The sequence below is a fragment of the Xenopus tropicalis genome, chromosome 1 (assembly GCF_000004195.4).
Source record: "Xenopus tropicalis strain Nigerian chromosome 1, UCB_Xtro_10.0, whole genome shotgun sequence".
NCBI classification, from domain to species: domain Eukaryota; kingdom Metazoa; phylum Chordata; class Amphibia; order Anura; family Pipidae; genus Xenopus; species Xenopus tropicalis.
The window spans coordinates 145,393,294-145,413,636 of record NC_030677.2 but is presented as its reverse complement, the minus strand read 5'-3'; the positions used below and the strand labels follow the sequence as shown (position 1 = coordinate 145,413,636).

At 38.9% G+C, this 20,343-nt stretch overlaps 1 protein-coding gene across 2 annotated transcripts in view; it reads right to left on the bottom strand.

Annotated features, from left to right (window-relative positions):
- The window catches only part of med13l (mediator complex subunit 13-like), an 81,119-nt gene that overhangs the window by 9,982 nt on the left and 50,794 nt on the right, over positions 1-20,343 (bottom strand). Inside the window, exons 10-24 of one of the 2 annotated variants that reach the window (XM_002939191.5) lie at positions 19,571-20,290; positions 18,137-18,356; positions 16,195-16,300; positions 12,660-12,769; positions 11,796-11,889; positions 11,327-11,547; positions 10,604-10,809; positions 9,590-10,518; positions 7,876-8,055; positions 5,941-6,164; positions 5,138-5,297; positions 3,654-3,990; positions 2,109-2,328; positions 1,395-1,583; positions 219-442 (exon numbers count right to left, since the gene is read on the bottom strand). In XM_002939191.5, coding sequence (XP_002939237.3) covers positions 219-442; positions 1,395-1,583; positions 2,109-2,328; positions 3,654-3,990; positions 5,138-5,297; positions 5,941-6,164; positions 7,876-8,055; positions 9,590-10,518; positions 10,604-10,809; positions 11,327-11,547; positions 11,796-11,889; positions 12,660-12,769; positions 16,195-16,300; positions 18,137-18,356; positions 19,571-20,290 — 4,140 coding nt within the window. The remainder of the gene's footprint in view (positions 1-218; positions 443-1,394; positions 1,584-2,108; positions 2,329-3,653; positions 3,991-5,137; positions 5,298-5,940; positions 6,165-7,875; positions 8,056-9,589; positions 10,519-10,603; positions 10,810-11,326; positions 11,548-11,795; positions 11,890-12,659; positions 12,770-16,194; positions 16,301-18,136; positions 18,357-19,570; positions 20,291-20,343) is intronic. The other variant, XM_004910624.4, reaches the window with a different exon arrangement.

Below are 20,343 nucleotides of genomic sequence, written 5' to 3'. Positions count from 1 at the left end.
TTATGCATTCTGATGGTTCTTCTAGACAATTATCAATGTAATATTACTTTTAGCTACATTTTCTACCTGCTCCTTCTATCCACAGAAACAGCATATATAATTCTCAGGGACACTAGGAGAAGCAATTACAGTAAGTCAATACTGTAGCATATCAGCAGAAGTATATGGTTGTTCTTGCTGTTTGTGTGAACTAAGACATACAGAATATTTTTACCAACCTGTTGGGCACATGGATATTAACAACACAAGTTTCCAGAAGCTCTCCTTGCAGGTCGGTGCAGGACGCCAGAAGCCAGCGCTGATCATGAGATAAGCAGTAACCTACAAACAGCACATTGTATTTCTGTCCAGCTTCACCAAATGTCTCACCCAACTCTGTCTGCTTGTCCTTGGTGGGGGAGAGCAAAAATGGAGGAGAATACATCTGTCCAGGGCTAGGTTGCTGTCAGGCATGAAAATCAGAAGTTAGGAACGTGCAATATTTACTTCTCTTTTGACTTCAAGATCACATGCAAATGTTTATTTTAACATCACTCAGAGTCTAGAACCTTACATTAATTTCCTTTTACAGCAGTGGTACAGCAGTAGCTCACTTTTGCATATACAGTGGTGTGCTAAATTTACCAAAGGATTGCATTGGGCTATTTGAAAATCTGATTGTTTTGGCCAACTAAAAAATCATACCAAACCAGCAAGTAAGTGGCCTTTGTATAGTAGTATGACTGCATTCTAACCCTGTCCACCATTAACCTATAATTCAACCGCTAATTCCAACAATTTTTCTATGCCTCTCCATTTTTTCCATTGGCATTTCATCACTTTTACAGGTATGGGATCTCTTATTGAAAAACTTTGCCATCCCCCATGCAGTTAATTTTTTAGTTATTTCCATCTGCACTGTAATAAAACAGTACCTTGTAACTAAGCTAAATAAATTCATACTGCTGCAAAACAATCCTATTGGATTTATTTAATGTCAATGTTAAGATTTCTTTTTAGTTAACTTAAGGTATGGTGATCCAAAATGGAAGAAAAAAAAAATCTAGAAAACCCCAGGTTCCAAGTAATCTATATAACAGAGCCCCTAACAGTACTAAACTTATATAACAATTTGTATATCATTCTTTATATTTCTATGAAATGTCTGAGTCTTTCACCCACATACTGTTTACAAACTGTAGGCAGAACTGCAATTCACTGAGTGGGCTGATTTACAAACACAGGCGCAAAAAAAACAGCAACCAATCATTTATTTTTATTTTCCAACTTCTAGTAGAAACCAAACAAAAACTGGTTTTAGTGGGTTACTGCACATATTTGTGTTTGTTTTTGCAGATATTTGTGGTTTAAAAATAATCACTGTACATGCATCAAGCAGTTTCTAAAATAATCACCTCTTGATTCCTGAGTATTGCATTTAGAGCGGCTGCTGGACCAAAGCCAGTGAGAGGCTTGATGGGTATTTGTGTGGCTATGGGTCGCCGGCACTGGCAGTATACAGAAAAAGCTAAAGACTTCAAGTGCTGAATGTAGGAGACCACTTCATCATTTACAGTCTGCAGAAGAGAATGGCAGGGAACCACCTGAAAAAGAGAGTAGGGTAAGATATTGTTGATGACCACAAATTTTTAATTAAATACAAGGATGCTAAACATTTATGGTAGACCCCCAAGTGAATTCAGTCAGTAAGTTTTTTCCCCAGGCTAGTGCTCTTTTTAGGAAAAATAAGAGAAGCACCAGCCCAGGGAAAAAAGTAGCAAAGCTCCACCATTTTACTTGCTATTCCCAGGTGTCCCTGGCACAAACTTAGACTCATGCATGAGCAGTAGAGTACAATACGAACAGTTTTACTCGACACATCTGCGTGTCTATGTCTGCTGACAGTTGCCTGGGAAAATAGTAAAATGTCGACAAAGTTGCCGTACAATATGGGTGCCACTGTATACAGATCTTTTAAATAATAATCATTTCTTTGCCACCACCCCCCTATATTATAAGTGTCACTGCAAGCAAGCGCGATTCAAGTCTTGAGAAAAGTCTTATAAAAGCTCTATGTGAAAAGCACATAAAGGTTATGGTAACACACATAAAAAACAAACAATGTTTACCTGAAGTATGCAAGCTGATCGAAGTGGCTCTGGTAAACTCTCCAGCATGTCAGTAAAACATCTGATCAGGCCAAGCATCCAGTAGTTCCCAGGGTGGCAGTCTTCATCCACTGTGTATGTAAATGGATCCACCATGTATATAACTACTGTTGGACAAGAACTGAGTGCTCCAGCTGGTTCTGGTTCTGTGGGAATGCCAATTTTCTCCCGCTCAGTGGCACTGTTAATGTAAAAGAGACAATACAAGCTGTATATTATATGTTTAAAAATCCTTCTAAATTAAACAAAGCAAAATATCCTTTGAATCATAAAAATATTTGACAGGATTTTACTAATATTATTATTAAAAAAGTCTATTTACAGTGCATATAAAAGAAAAAATAAGCAATACAAAAATACTAAAAACGAATACATGTATGTATGTATAACTTTATTTATAAAGACCCAAAAGGGTACGCAGCGCTGTACAATCTTACAATACACAGAATTACACAGAAGGAGGACAAGTGATATAATAAATAAATACAATAAATATATAAATGCACAGGGAATAAGTGCCATGTGGTATGAGACACAGTAGGAAGGAGGTACCTGCCCCGTAGAGCTTACAATCTAAGTGGTTGGGTAACATACAAGCACAAATTGGAAGGTAAGAGTGCACCAGGTATGGGCATTTTCCCTTAAGCGCAGGACTAGGCAAAATGTTTTAGTGCTCCAGAAGGTAACAGCTGAGCTTTTTCTTAAAGAGAGTGGGTGAGAGTTCCCTATGGAGGGATTCAGGGATAGAGTTCCAGAGGTAAGGAGCAGCAAGACAGAAAGGTTTAAGACGAGAGAGCGCAGTGGGTGTGAATGGTGTAAAAAGACGGAGGCTCTGAGAGGAGCGGAGGTGACGACCAGGAACATGCAGGGAGACCAGTGAAGAAATGTAGCGAGGAGCAAAGGAGTGAAGGGCTTTGAATGTTAGGATTTTGTAAGCAATCCTTTGCTTAACAGGCAGCCATGCAAGAGAGCTTAAGTGAGGCTGAACAGGTTCCCTCTTTGGAGAGAGCAGAAGGATCCTGGCAGCAGAGTTTAAGATTGATTGCAGGGGAGAGAGGTGGGAGTCTGGGAGGCAAGTTAGTAGGAGATTGCAGTAATCTAAGCGGGAAAGGATAAGGGCAATTTCTGCTGAAACATGCTACTGTCTTTGGAGTCATGTGGGATACTGCATAGAAAGCCTTAAAAGCTTTTTGCTGCTACTGCTAATCAGGCCCAAAGTGAAGACACATAAACATGCATATATATGTCAGCAATAATTTAGTGATGCCTAATGTGTATGAATCTCTAGGTACAGGAGTGAATTGTCTGACTTACTGACTGCAGTGGAAATGTCAGTGTTCTCTCACCCAGTTTCAAAAGTACATTTTTACAGTTCTTACAAAGCTTCTTTTTTTGTTTTCCATATCCCCTTCTAAGAACTGACTACCAGGTTTTTCATATAACTGCTGTTGTGTTGGGCAAGAAGTCAAATATTTAATTTCATTTTAATACAGCATCTGTACTTACTTTTCTGGGGTCTCTTGCTGCATGGACTGCTGGCTAGGCTCTGGGTCTCCTGTGGTCTGGTTTCCTAATGGTCGCTCCACAATACTTGAAGTGTTCTGTGATGGGCAGTTATTGAACCCAGTGGGTACTGTGCTGTTTCCAGCAGGAAGAGATGTGGAGGAGGATAGAGGTGGTGGTGGTAAAGGAGTAGTACTTGTGCCATTAGGAGTGGTGTTAAAAAGAACACCAGTAGGACAAGACGGCACAGCTGGGCTTGAGCTGGTTTGTACCGTAGGTGGCTGGTTCTTAGGAGGTAATAACAGGCTGCTGTCTAGTTGCAATGTGGATAAGTAAGGAGCTAAAACAGAAAAAGACAATGGGCATTAGCAAAACTTACACATCCATGTCATAACATCAATGTAAGGTTCCAGCTAATCCCTTTTGTACAGCGCATATAATAAACAGCAATTGTGACTTTTTATTTTCCTCTCGTGTTTATTAAAAGAGTTATAGTAACTACAAATTACAACTATGGGATCTATTATTCAGAAACCCATTATCCAAAACGCTGAAAAAGAAGCAATGAATTTGCCCACAGTACTTTATTTTAACAAACTACAAACGGTCCACTTTTGCTTAATGTGCTAGTTCACAATAGTATAACAAATGGCATAATGTTAAGGAGTCAGCCCACCGACAAAAATTTTTTTTACATTATCACATGGTGGAGTGAGAGTGGTTCACACCTTTAGTCAAACTCAACCCCCTTTCCCCTCCATCACCTGCTGATGGTGAGCGGCAAAAGGTCAGAAATATCCTTTCTAAATATTAGAGAAAAAAGGTGATCGGTATTCTGTGGCATTATATTAACAAACACATATACTGTTACAAGGTGCAGGTATGGGATCAGAGTTATCTGGAAACCTGTTATTCAGAAAGCTCAGATTTACGGGAAGGCAGTCTCCCATAGACTCCATTTTAAGCAAATAGTTAAAAATTTTTAATGTACAGTACCTTGTACTTGATAGCGACTAATTATTAATCCATATTGGTGGGTTTAAATAATGTTTAAATTATTTTTTTAGTACAAATCTAAGTTACAGAAAGACCCCTTATGCTGAAAACCCCAGGTCCCAAGCATTCTGGATAACCGGTCCCAAAACTGTAATTGTATTTGAATCACCTCACAAGTGCTTGTCAGGTTTTTGTTGCCTATATATAACATGGCACTCAAATTGCCTGAAACCAGCCTCTGCCCCACACCTCTAAAAAAAAATAAATAACCTGGACCATTATTAAAACAAAGATCAAGCTGGTTTTTACAGCCCCACACCTCTAAAAAAATAAATAACCTGGACCATTATTAAAACAAAGATCAAGCTGGTTTTTACAGTGGGTTGGAAAACAGCGAGAGAACCTCACAAACTGTTTTATCAAAAAAATAAAGAATAATGGACAAAAACTAAATCTGGTGCAGTATGCAGATGGGAAGTTATCTGGCTCACCAAGATGCTGGCGGCAGGTCTGTGCAAATAGCTGGAGCCTTGCTTGGTTATCCATCTCCTCACAAGACGTTTCTTCACTGTCACCTGCAGGCTGGCTAATCTTCATGATCCCATCACTAAGCACTTTACAGATTGGCCTGTGCTCACCAAGACGGCACATCTTTGGAGTAGAAAGGAAACCAGTAAGTTGTATTACTACTGTATCATGGTAGAACAGACAGGCTAGTATCTACAGCTTCATGAAACATTTCATGGCAAGCCTTGCTGCCAACAGGGCCAGTAAGGAGTCACATACTTAAAGGTACTTTTAAAAAAGGTTGGAAAGCAGGTACTGTAATTTTAATATTTATAATGAAAGGTAGGTGAACAGTATTCATGTAATGTTAAACCCAGCAGTGTGGATTCAGATAGATTAAAAGCTTTTGCGAGCAAGGTTCTTAACCCCAATGTTTCTTAATACATGGACATAATTTTCTGCTTCAGCGAGATGAAGTTATTATTCGTATTTGTCTAAAATGCTACTAAAAAAAGAATCACTGTTCTAGGCAGTAACAAAAATGACAGGGGGGAGCAAATACAGTTTGCTGCCCACTAGTGAGTACAGAAAATAATGCAAACCATATGGCATATGCAGACTTTAATGTATATCTTTGTGCAAGCAAAGAAAACTGGGAAGTGACTAAGCACCATAAAAGATATGATGTAAAGATCGCTAATTTCACAGACCCTAGGAAGATGGTACAATCACGGCAGTTATATATATTTTAAAATGGTGCAATGAGAACTTTTTTAATGTATCTCACCTCATATACTGCACTCAGATCCCTGAAAAAGGCCTTTGCGCCATCAAGTAGAGCAGAGTTTTCTGGACACAGCACCAAATAACCCACGTCTCTCTGCCCTCCATAAGGCTCAAGCAGCAGCCTTTCCCAAAATGGAAGTGAGAAAGGAGCAATCGTCAAGAAATCTTTATCATAACCAACAAGAAGGTTTGGAATAGGCAATGGTTCTGGAGACTCTTCTGAACCTGCAGAAACAGGGAAGGAATATAACCATGTATGAGCTAAAAAAATAAGTACAAACTAAGAAAAACCACTTAGCATTGTTTTGGAACCCCATATATGCTGTATGCACTGAATTCAGGATTTGGTTCGGTATTTGCTCGAATCCTAGCACTTTTTGAAAGATTCAGATAGTCATATGAAAAAGTTTGGGAACCCCTCTTAATTCTTTGGAGTTTTGCTTATCATTGGCTGAGCTTTCAATGCAGCAATTTCCCTTTAATATATAACATGTCTTATGGAAACAGTAGTATTTCAGCAGTGACATGATGATATTCAAGTCGGGGGACTGTGACGGCCATTCCAGCATATTGTACTTTTCCCTCTGCATAAATGCCTTTGTAGATTTCGAACTGTGTTTAGGGTCATTGTCTTGTTGGAATATCCAACCCCCGCGTAACTTCAACTTTGTGACGGATACTTGAACATTATCCAGAAGAATTTGTTGATATTGGGTTGAATTCATCCAACCCTCAAATTTAACAAGGGCCCCAGTCCCTAAACTAGCCACACAGCCCCACAGCATGATGGAACCTCCACCAAATTTAACAGTAGGTAACAGGTGTTTTTCTTGGCATGCAGTTTTCTTCTTCCGCCATGCAAAGTGTTGGCTTTTTTTTGTCTCATCAGTCCAAAGCACTTTGTTCCCAAATGACTGTGGCTTGTCTAAATGAGATTTTGCATACTACAAGCAACTGTTTGTGGCTTGAGTGCAGAAAAGGCTTCTTTCTCATCACCCTGCCATACATAATAAACAGAGTGCAAAATAAAAAATATTTGTAATATAGTTAGTCAAAAATGTAATCTATAAAGGCTGAAGTGGGCAGATGTCTAATATAATGTCCAGAACTCTACTTTCTGCTTTCAGCCCTGACTTAGTGACTTTAGGGGGAGCCACATGAGACATAACTATTCAGTTATTTTGTGAGCAAGCAGGTCAGATTCAAATGCAAACTTAGTTATGTCCCATATGACACCCCCCCCCTCAAGTCACTGATTGAGTTATGACTGCTAACAGCTTAGAGAGCTAAAAGCAGGAAGTAGAGTTCTGCCCATTATGTTAGACATCTGCCCACTCCAGCCTTTTGTCTAACTATATTACAAATATTTTGTATTTTGTGCAGTCTATCTATTTTAGTCAGTTTCATTTTTACACTGAACTATTCCTTTAAGCACAAAATAACAATATAAGTAAAGCTTTAGTCATTTTTTAGAAAGCAAATAAACATGCAAAATGAATACTGACAATCAACTGAAAAGTTGCTTACAGAAGGTCAGTAACATACTCAAGGTTAATGTAAAGGTGAACCTTCCCTTTAAGCATTCCTGCTTTTTCTTAACTATAAAGAAGATGGCTTAATCTGTAGTTAAATATGTCCCTGTTGTTTTCTAGCTGTTTAGTCACAACCTTCTGTATAGCCTTCAACAGTTTTCCTCTAGTACAAGATGCCAGTGGCAAGCATTTTATAAGAGGGTTTGTCATGCTGAAAATGTCTGGTAATAATAATCACATAGCCAAAGAGCCGCCCCATAATTTTGCTCATAGCCTGTATAACCTGATTAATATAAATATCAGCCCTGGCACTCCCATAAGGATAACTCAACATCCATAGTTTAGAACACAGTGGATTTTCTATCAGGTTTATTCACTATTGGTGGTCTATTGCTTTCCATTACCATATGATCCTCGTCCGGCCATCTTGTGAAATTGCTGCCACGTCAGGGGACCCTGCACATGCTGGATATTTTCCCAAGTTCGGCCTGTCCTTTTTTTCTGAATGGCATCCTGCAAGAATGGCTGCAAGGAGAGCAGCATGCGCACAACATCCTGTGAAGGCAACATGCTCACATCCAGCACTGCAAAAAAGAAAGCACCAGAGCAGCAATATATCAGAAAAAAATGTCACCACTAAATTATATGGGTTGAATGTTAACACTATGGGGGGAATTCACAAAAGTGGTATTCCGACAAAATAAAAGTGGAGATTTGTCGGATTTTCCACCTAATTCACAAACCTCTATCTTTACTTTTGTGAATTTGTCTTTTAAACAGTTTTCAAATTTTGTCATTTTACAGACATTTTTTTATGAATTTGCCTTTAGCTCTTCACAAATCTGTTGTTGTCATCAAACCCAGTCTCACAGCTACATGAGCCTTGGAATAAGGATTTTACCAGCAAGATTTTGCATTTTATTTGCCATTGTCATTTCATTTTGGGGGTATTTCCTGAGGGGTAATTTAAGTTTGCCCAGGGAAACTATACATAATTTTTTTCAGGGCAAGCTGGGCTAATGTTTTCTATATTTCTGTGTTCCACTTCTGTAACAAGATGTAAGGGTCTAAATACCTTCTTCTCTAGCCCCTACTCATTACTGGTCAACAGAAATCCGGCCCCCACACAAACATGACTGGTGAAAGGGGATACAACAGGACTAGGACCCAGCAGGTTTTTATCCAGTGCCCTGTTGGGCCAGTCCAACCCTGTACCCCAATATCCCAGTTTGGGTGCCAGTGTGCATGTACTGTTTGCTGATTACCAATATGGCTGCTGGGAACAGAAGGAACACAGCTAAAGGTGGGAGGGGCAATGCTGTCAAGCAGCTCTCCACTTCTGGACATGCTATGGGAGCACAAATAAGTTGGGGCAAACGTCACAGAAGTGATTAAAGAGAGGGCACTGCTGACAAAATTAAAAAATTTGCCTGGGAGGCTTTACTTTTCCTTTAAATAAAAATGTATCCAATATATTCACTCAAAATGTTATTGCCTCATTCATTAAGCTAAAACTAGCATAACAATGCAAATGGGTGGTAAAAACTTTTTATAGACAAGATATAAATTAACTTTTTTTTTTTTTTTTAATAGTGTTTTACTTGTTTATAAAATGTTAATGAGGCTTTTTGCACCTATTGTTCTAGGGTTAGACAGAAACTTGTCCCCTAACAATAGTCTACTAAACCCCAATAATATGTTAATAAGTCCCTAATGGGGCCCCTACCAGAGGTGTGAACTGGAGACTGGGTGAAACAAAACTGAAGAGCTTCGAATTGGTCTGACAGAATTACACTGAGCTTTACTCCATTTTAAAAATGGCGGGGAAAATGTTGTTAAAACAATGTATAAATGTAATTTAAACGACAAATTCACAAAAAGTGTCTGTAAATTGTCTTTCTTTCACCAAAAACAGAAAAGTAGCGGTTGAGTCGGAATTTAGGCAGATTTCAGTTTGTGAATCTGGAGAAAGTGTTTTCCACCAGTTTTTTTCACCCCTTTTACTCCAAAAAAGGGCAATCTCCACTTTTGTGAATTCCCCCCAATGTCATTTATAGTTTAGACTGTATTCAAAGTAGTGGTTACACTACCACTGTTTTAAGAATGAACAATTTTTACCATTGCTGTGTGGCCAAAGGTGAAAAGTAGCACTCTTTACAAGTGCCTCATCAACTCTACCCCCTGTAGGATTGTCCACATACTGTCTTCCTTGCTCCAATGCATTCAAGCACTCTGGCCATGCATCTGAACTCTCTGCCCGTACTCTGTCGTAGTTCCAACTTGGCCTATCTAAGAGTGAAACTCCCTGGCAGTATGACAGCTCCCAAGTGCTACTACAGTTATTAAATGGACGGGTACACTGTCTCTGTAACAGTAGCAAAAGACCTGGTGGAGGTTGTTCCTGGCCAAGCCTTTCTGTCACTCTAATATTTAATCTTCTTTCCACTGCCTGGCCAAGATCTGAGGATCTGCCAAAAATGTCCATTTCGTCCTCTATAAAAAGACCTGAATTGTAGCCAAGACGACGGTTGACAATTGCGCTGAATCCACAAGTGCATCGATATTGATCTTCATTTGATGAGTCGGGAATGTATATACCCACATCTGCTCCTTTAATGTTGAGGTTGCAGGCACAAATACAACAGCTATCAAAATTCCTGTCTTTGAAGATGTTAAGTACAGAGTCTGACAGTAACAAGGTAACATAGAGGCTGTGGGCCTCAGGAGCTGGGTGACTGCTTGCAGGTTCAACAGAGCTCAGAGGTCTTGTGGTGGATGGTGTGGAAGCAGGCGAGCAGAGGTCGGTGCTGTCATATTTGGCAGAGCCTTGACCACTGGCTCCTCCACCACCCCGTGGTGTTCTAGGAGTTCTTGGAGTACGAGGGGTGGGAACAGAAAAACGAGGTGTGGCAGGAGAGGGAAGAACGCCCCCAGTTCCACTGTTGCTGGCTGGAGCTGTGCTGCATGGAGCAAGAGGTGTGTTGGTCTGTGGAGTGTTCAGCTGTAGGTAGTCTGGATCTGTCAAACTGCCCACACTTGGCACATTCCTTAAAAATACATAAATAAAGTATTGAAAAAGTACCAGGCAGAAAAGAAGAAAAAGCAGAAACGCAGCTGGCTTTTGGTACTTACATATAGCCATCTCTGTTGAAAGATGTAGCTGGGGGCAGAGGAAGGTGTTGCATCTTTGGGGGGGCTGCCCAAGAAGGACGGTATACACAGGCATCTGGAATCTTTAAGGACAGCAGGCACTGGCTGGGCAAAGACTTTAGAGGAGCAAACATTGAAGTACCCACAAAGGGCTGAGAGGACGCTACTCTGTGCACATATGAAAAATCCTATTAAGAAAAAAAAAATTGAAGCGTTGAAATGCAATATTCAGCTATATTATATCTTTGGCCTTTCAAAAGCATGACATTTTATAATTGTAAACTGGCGCCTAAACTGTAAGCACTTACAGGGAATTAATTAAACCTTTTTTTCTTCTTCACAAAACAAAAACAAAGTCACACCACCTCCCCAACAACTGGTAATTTAATGTAACGTGTTCCCCACCTGGTGGGGGGCTGTTCAGTGCCTGGTGATGTTATGACAGATTTTCTTGATGTTGTTAACAGCAGCTTGGCATAGATGCCTCATTAAAGGCTTGAACTTGATGAAAATATGTCCCTCTTTCAACCCACATCAACAATTTAAAATCTGCATGTTGGCCTCTCGAAAAATATATGTTTATTTTATGAATCACATGAAATACATCCATAGTATGCAAAATAAATGGGGAGGAAAAAAGCAGAAGCAGAGCTAAGCAAAGTAAGGCTTTTTGTTTTTTTAATGTTTTGTGTTTTTCTTTTTTACCCTTATCTCCTCTGGCTTAGGGCTGCACAGACCCTCCTCCACCTCCATTTTGAACTCGAGATGATGCATTGAGGCCAAGTTGACCATGGGGCTCTCCATCATGGCAAGAGTCGCCGTGGTCTCGGAGCTTACTCCATCCTTGTATATCATAATCGGGGAGAAGGCAGGGTGCTGTTCCAGGGAAGGTGGTGTGGGAAACATTCTCTGGAGATCTGTGGCTGCTGCACAAAGACAACAATTGAGCATTACTACACTGGTCCAAAAAGACATAAAATACATGTGTATTACATGAATATTTTTGCACTGACTTTATAATATTAAGACCCATTGTTATTATATTATAACAGAGAGGCATTTGCAGCTTTATGCAGAAAATAAAGAAATCTGCTACCACTCTCATTACGCCTTATTGCAGGTCGATCTTTGGATATTTTACAGAAGGGGAAGACAGACAATGATCATTACTCACAGTATGCAACAGCTGTCCTTGCATCTTTACCAAGGGCCCGATCTTCAGACCCTACTGAGGGAGCTTTCATTGCTCGAGTTCCTGGAGAGCCAGCCTAAAAGGTAAGTGTTATTAGTGGTCAACAAAAGCCATAAACTAGTGAGAAGATTTGTGTAAGACCTATGGTAAATATACTCAATACTATTCTGTACAGCCCTGTCATTAAGATGAATGTAAACAGTCACTGTCCTGAAAGGTCATTTACTTCTAATGAATGACAAAGTGACACAGATGAGTATCTTGCATTTCTTCAATAAGTGTGCAATAGGTTTAGAGAAGAGCATACCCAGTTAAATAATACAGCCATAATTAAACATTTCTATGTATTAATCCAGATAATTAATTTTTTTAACAAAGCTAGAATACCAACAGAAAAAATACCTATAATAAAGCTATAACTATATTCATGATTGGTAAAAAAAAAAAAAAAAAAAAAAATAGACCAATTTTCTTTTTAGAAAAGAAAAGCGCACAGTCACACACACATTAAATTAAGTTAAAACCTGTTGTAGAATAGAAATGGACCAAAATATTGAACACAAGAGTTGTCTTTAGTTTAAAGTGCTGGACAATTTGCTACTGCTATTTAAAGGATGATGATGATATACCAAGGCTATTTTTAAAAGTGTAGTTGCTACAATTTACCAGTAGGTGTCAGAAGAAACCCTAAAAAAAATCCACCAATAGTATGTTATGGACATTAAGCATACGTTATCTAAAGAATTGGAATGCTATATCTTTTAGAATTTCTGCCTTCTAAGTATTATGTGGTTTGGCAACAAACTGCATAAAGAGCTCTGCTTGCCAATTTGGCATTACACATACCAGGTCCTCATCCTCAGAATTATCAAACAAGTTGTCCAGGTCATTAAGAGAAGGAGCCAGATCTTTAACCTGCGTCAGGCTCGCAGCAATTCCCCGGTCCTGTCGTGGGTCTGCAAAACAAGGCAAGAAACACTTTCAGAGCAAACGACTGCAGGTATAGGGTATGTTATCCAGAATCCTATTATCCAATAAGTTCTGAATTAAGGAAAGGCCATCTCCCATGGACTCTCATTATAAGCAAAACATTCAATTTTTTTTAATTTCTCTGTAATTATAAAACAGTTCCTTGTACTTGGTCCAAACTAAGATATAATTAATACTTATTGGAGGCAAAACAATCCTTATGGGTTTAATTAAGGTTTCAATGAAATATGGTTTTTCAAAACGACATTAAAAAAAATGTTATATTTGATCTGGCAGTAACAATAATTAATAATTAGCAGCAACTATCCCACTCAGGTGAGCAAGACTGTATTGTACAATATATGTGTGTATTTGGGTTATTTTTATTTTATTAACAGGTCAAGAGGGGAAGAGAGCTCAGGTCAAACTAGCTAAGATCATAGCTGGAAAGGAATGTTATGATTATGTTGCAGCTTAGCTAGTTATTTAGAACAAAGAAAGTCTAGCACTCTTCCTTGTACAATTCTTATCTCCTGCACAATGATATAACTATTTAAACTGTAACACCAAAATCCAACCCAAAAATATAAATGCAAAATAAAAACTTTATAACTATGCCCTGTTGTAGTACAGATATTTTCACTGCCTGTTTTATAAGAAAAAGTGTATTATAAGGGAGAAGGGGAAAAAAAAGAAAAGAAGAAAGGAGAGGTTGAGGGGTTCTTGGATAGATAATGAAGATGCGCCATAATAATCAAGCCAGTCTAGGTTGAACAGAGTTCTTCCATCCATACTGTTAAACTTTTTATTAAGCCATTTTCAAGTAGATTAGTTTATATAGAGGTATGTTGCCGTTCACTAAATTTATCCACTGAAAGGAGGTGAGTAGTGAGTTGGACTTCCAGGTAGAGCTATTAAGTTTTTTGCATAAATAATTATCAAGTTATCAAGTTTAAGTCTGCCTGGGAGTAAGAGAAGTCTTCTACCCAGTTTAGTAATAAAATTAGGGGATGCATTCCAATAGAGAGACAAATGGTTACGGCCAACATCACTGTGAATGAAGAACAAAACTTGACAAACACTTCAGAACTCCTTGGAAATGCATTGGCCCTCCAAGAGTCAAAGTTGAACTGCAACTAATTTCTCCACAGAGGTGAAAGTATGAAATGACATTATGTAATTGCTTAATGTCGTGCTTCAAAAAACAGATTTTTTTTTTTATAAAACAAAATGCTTTTGATGTTTCTAGCAGGGGATAATTTCCTTATGCAGGAGTAGTTTTCGACCAAAAGTATTCTGTACCTATTGATCCATCCCCTGTTACATATGAAAAATTCCTAACAGTCTCTAGATTGATTAACTCTAAAAGAGTAGAATTATCGAATTCGAACAGTTTATGCTATACTCAGTCTAACGGACATTTGCCCTGGGAGATAAAAATGGAAAACCTTTAGCTTTTTTTAGCCAAATTGCTCTAGCACAATAATACGTTGACCTGTACTGAAAGTGTATCAGCTGGAGAAATCAGATTCCAAGGTCATAGCAGAAAAATTTGCCAAATTCTATAAGATCCTCTATACCTCTAAAGCTACATTTACCACAGAAGATCTCCAGCACTTCCTCACCCAAATCCCCATATCTACAGAACAAGCCAACTATCTAGATTCACCCATAACTGAACTTGAATTAGCTAAAGCTTTGCTATCTATGCAGGCCAACAAGGACCCCCCAGCCTTCCAGCCAAATGGTACTGACTGAATCCCCAAGATGCTTGAAGCTCTCCAGATTGCCGATAACTTTCAACTTCCCAACTTATGAAGTTCACTAGAATCTGGGCTGCTCTCCTACTCACGTTAACTGGAAGGGTCAACATCCTCAAGATGATATATCTGTAAAAGCTGTTTTATATTTTTCGAAATACACCAATCTACATCCCTAAAGCCAATATGAATAGATTTAACAAAATGACTACAACTTTTATCTGGACAAATAAAACAACATTTATAGCTAGGCTGACACTGCGGAAGTTACCTACTTGGGACTAGCCATATTTGACTATGCCCTATACCACCAAGCATTAGAGTTACCACACACACAAGACTGGCTGCAGTTTGATGCAGATAACTCTGCCACACTGCTAAAGGCCCAGTCAGTAGAATCATACTATATAGACACAGAAAGGATTTTCACATCTAGTAAAGGACCCCCTACCCGGCCAACACACACCTTTAGTTTAGCTCTAAGCTTCCTGAGTATAAGATGGACCTGATGTCAACTCCTTGAGAAAAAAAAATCAGGAAACTCAGAGACCTGATAAATCGGGGCAGCTTTAAGACCAAACCTCAACTACAAGAACATATGGAACAAAAGCATATTCCCCAATTTCAATATCTGCAATTAAAACACATATACCTTAGGCAATTCCAGGCAGATAATAAAAAGGTGTACTACAGTAGAGAATCACCTTAGTACTAAGAAGCTAGTGTCTACCAAATATAAGATATCACTGAACAAAGACCTTCTACCCATAGTTAAATTGAAGTATGAATTCTAAAACCCCCTCTAGGTGAAGAAGAATGGGAAGAGATTCAAGACAGCATGCAACAACCCTTTTTAGTACTAGGGCCAAGGTTATATCCATAAAAAGTTTACACCAAGTATACCTCTCTCCCCAAAAACTCATTGGGAAAAGACCCTCCCTGCAATGCCTAAGGTGTGGGGCTGATAATGGAACTTTTATACATGTCATTTGGGAATATCCTCTTGTCCAGAGGCATTGGCAAGAAGTACCCAGATTTCTAGCTGGCAAATTGGCTGGGCTCTGATGGATGGAGCAGCATTTCTGAACCCAGCCCAGTGTTTTTACAGGTGCTGCATAAAATGATACTGCAATTAAGAAAAAATAACTGCAAAAGGAAAAACGCTCTGGAAATAAGCTTTATATTGTTTTTAGTTTTTTTTCTTCCCCATTAAAAAAATTCAATCATCTAAATCTTTTGGCCTTAAAACCAAGACTATGTCAATTTATAGCTTTCAATGTTTATTATTCAAGTGAGTTATCAAACAAGGAATACTAAACAAAACAAGACACTGCACAGCTAGGCATTTTGAAAACATACATTTTTCACACGTTTTGGACACCTTGTGCTCCCTTGGCTTTTGGACCTGGCTCTAACAGCCACACAATTAATATTGTATAATTATAAGACAATTTAAAAATGTGAAAATTAGAATGTGACTTTTGAGGGTTCTCTTTCTACATTAGTCATAAAAGCTTGCTAAGTCATGAAGAATGGGTGGTTCTTTTTGCAGCAAACAAACAGCCTACTTGATGACAGCTAATCTGTTAATTTGGTAGCATTACACAAACATAATACTGTGGCATGACCTATTTAGCAGGGTGTGGCCTTACCAGGTTTAGATGCAGGACTGAAAATGGACATGACATTTTTCCCAGGGTCAGTCACTGAAGCAGGTTGTTCTGTTGGTGATGCATTCTTCTCAAACCCCTCATCAGCCTTTAACAATACAAAAGTTAGGTTCTGGCATCAGAATTTATTTGGCTCATTTATCATTAAAAAAAAATAAAAATTCTATATTTATAAAAGTAAAACTTAGAATTTTATGAACAGGTGGTGTGTTTCAAGCTTTTGATGAAACTGGATGAAGAAACCTTTAATGCTAATATGGTTTCCAAAAGCTTGCAGGGGTGAGACTAATATATAGTAGCCTAATAAGCACAGGGGATAAAACAGAAACCTTGAGTAGCACCCCTAAGGGTCAAACACTTGCAATGCAACAGCTCATGTTTCTGAGAAACAGTAGGGATTACAGTGGCATGCAAATACAAATGAGAATCCACGACACTTGATATGCAACAACACTCATAGCGTTTATAAAGTCAACATTTGTGCTCTCACTGGGACTGCTGTCAAGACAAGAAACAGATACCCCCATTAAATGTCTCTTTAGTGAAGAGAATGGCACCAAAACCTCTGCAGTGACATTATAAAAAGTCACTGGTTTATTAGTATAAGAAATAGTATAACCAAACACAGGCAAAAAAGAGTCAGTCTTAAGGACCCGAATCAGCAGCTGAAATCAACCCGTGTATGGCCACCAAAAGACACATATGTAATGTAATGTAAATGCACAAGGAATAAATACTAAAGAATTATTAAACCAGAACATAAAAAACTGAAGGATGAACACTTGGTTTAATCATAAAAATAAAAATTAATGACAAAAAAAGAACCCCTTGGTGCGCCACCATATCAATTAGCAGTGTAAAGGCTTGAAGAACTGTATAATGTAACTTTTATTTACAACAATCAAATAAAAAGTGTATGTTACAATTAAAAATAGCATGAATTAAATCAACCACCTCGGAGATCAGCAAATAGAAGTGGAGACAAAACACCAGTCTCTGATGTGAGCTAATTAATTTAAAAGAGAAGGAAAGGGTTAAAATCTCGACACCCCCCCCCCCATTAATGCAAAGTCCTAATGTCCCTGTAGCTGATCGCTATATTTTTTTACCTTTATATGCTGTATATTCCCTGCACCGTCCGATTAAACTGAACACTAAATATCTCCTATTGTGGCCGCCATGTTGGATATTTAAATTAGTCCTACATGGCGCCGCTTAACCTAATGTGCTTGCGCGAATCTCCTTCTTCCCCCTAGACTCGAGCACGACGTGCAGTACTGTGCAGAGGATCCGTGGGAAGGGGCGCGCTCCTGCTTGTGCGTGCTCAAAGTAGATGCGCATGCGCCACCTAAAGAAGCCGGTCTTAGTGTCTGTGCAGGAGCATCATGGGAATCCTCTTTACCCAGCTCAGCGTTTTTTCTTCCTGTTTGGCTTCTGATCTTCTGAACGATTGAAATATGGGGAGACTTAAGGGCACTACTGAGACAACTGAAGGTATGCCTGCAGCTTGAGGTTAACTCTTTAGTAGCCTTTCCTTCTCCTTTCAGAAGAAGCTTCAGAAGAAAGCTTCAGAAGAACCCACTGACCCTACCTGACAGGGAAAAAGGGATCTTACCTATGTGCCTCATAACTAGGGGTAACGCAAGTCTTTGCATGCCAGAATACTTGGGTCTTAATACAAAAGCGCAAAAAACATGGCAAGTTTTGCAAAGTTTTTGCACTTTGTAACCACCCTGTGCTGTGACCCCTACCAACTTGCATACATAAATTAAGGAGAACATTTTAGAGTTCTGTTGCAAGATTATACATATAAAAACATTATTAATTGGGCCAGAGGAGCATAAGCATACATCACTTGACACATCAATAACGTCTTATGCTGAATGACCGCAACATCCTAAAGAGCTTTTTAAAAGGTAGGTACCTTTAATTTCCGGGACAGGTCTCTTTCAGCACCCATCTTGCATTTTTTGGTGGCTGTGAAACTGTACTTGATCTCACCATCTTCAAAAGTGTAAGGGTCAAGGTTGTCCCCAAGCTGTTCGAGATACATGGGAGGCTGGTCCAGGTAGGTCCGATTATCCGATAGAATTGGGCGATTTTCATCCAAAACTTTGAAACGTTTGTTTGGCTGAGCTAAAAGTCTGATAGAAGAATACAATTACATTCTGTTTGTACATTTCCAATGTGTAAAAATTTTGCTTTTTTTGACACGTAGCACCAGTGTCATATTACAGCTATAACCCTCGACATTTATAACATTGTCCTACAATTTCTACTTAAGGATGTTTTAATCTTGTAAACTTCGAACAGTTTTTCTATTTGATCCTGACAGAAAAAAACACAATTATCCACAGCTTAATTAATTTAAGACAAAGGGAAAAAAGAATTGGAACCTTATCTGTCTTATTATTAACAAATTCCTCAAGATGTTGTAACCACTGAGGGTGTAGTTCAGCTATAAATATTGAAGTTGTAGACAACCCTTTTTGTGGTTACACTAAATTATTTGTTTTATCTTGCTAGTTATTAAGTACAATATCTGGTTTATATCACCATGCACAAACAGTGGTTCAATTCATCATCTAAATGGGAAAGTGACTTGTGCTTAGTGTTTACTAAAGTGTCAGTGCTATCAACAAAAATATTTGTGTAGGGAAATATCATTACATTACCAAACACCAAGTTAATGCCTCAGAGTTATCAAAAAGTGACTGAGTGCAATTATCAATCAAAACTGATAAAACCCCTGAATCAATGAGATCAAAGTGATTTGTGCTGGTAAAACTGATTAAATTCCCATAAAAATGTTTAAAATGATGTACTGTTTCCTAAACTGATTTTTGTAAAACTCACCTTTATTAAATGCAGAAGTGGAAATGGAAAATTAAAAGAGTGTGCAGATAACCCAAAGAAACTACTGAACTTTGGCTGTCTAATCTCTTGGGACACCACAAAGTGGGAAAAGGCAGAAAAATAGGGGTTGTGGCCTTGGTTTTTACCTCGCCTACCACTAGGTAAAGAAGCTAACTTATTCTACAAAACCCCAAATCCCATGAAAAGAAAAAAGTTAGCATAAAAGAATCAATGGGCGAGTGATTTAACCGGTCATCCTAGAAAATAATTAAAAAACCTTTCCTATCATGTCAGTTGAGCAAAATACACTTCACTTACACTATAATCATTACTTAAATGTTGCTTCCTTCAGTCTTGGAAGTCACAATAACAGCAAGCAGGCAGGTGCTATTTTGTGGGCACTGTTATTAAGGCAAACCAAGGCACTGATATAAATTATGCCATTTCCAAGCTGATGGCAAGAGTCAAACCATTTTTCCTCTCACTATAACAAACACCTCACCTTTCTAATGCAGTGCTATCATCTCCAGTTTCCTGTATGCTCTCATGCCATTCCACCGGGATGTTTGGCGGTCTAAAGTCTTCATTGCCTGTAGATGGTAGCATGTACTCCTGCCAGCTGTTCTCCGTTTGCTGGCTCTGAGACAGACTAGAACAATATATGCTGGTCTCACTTAGCTCTGCCATCAAAGGCAAACCAAGTCCAGCCGCCATCATCGTCCTATCATCAAGTGGCTGCATTTCCAGCCCATTAGGATACAAAGTGGAGTTGCAAGGTTGAACCTCTGGATCTGGGATAGCAACCTCTTGCTGGGGAGGTTGTGGACTAAGTGTTGGAGGCATTGGAGATGCAGGAGAGTGTGGAGAGTCTGAGGGTTGAGAAGTTAACAGTTGATCTAACTCTCCTGCAGAGGGCATAGATTGATACTGTCTATTTGGTGGTGTACTTGTTGCAGCCTCTGCACCTTGCCGTTGCTGTATAGCCGTTTCCTGTGTTAGACACTGTTCATTCTGTATGGGCAAAGCACGATGGTGGAAAGGAGTGGTGGTCTTTTTCTGCAACTTCTCAGCCTTCTCCTGACGATCAGTGGGTTTGTGCTTAGAAGAAGCAGGGGGTGGAAGGGAGGAGCTGCAAGAAGTGGGGATTCCTCCCATGTTAGGTTGAGTAACAGAGGAAGGCCGAGAACCACTAGGTGCACTGCGTTGTTTTGAATATTTATGTCTATTTAAAAAAATATAAATAAATTAAAAAAAAAAGTAAAGTGATTCAATTTT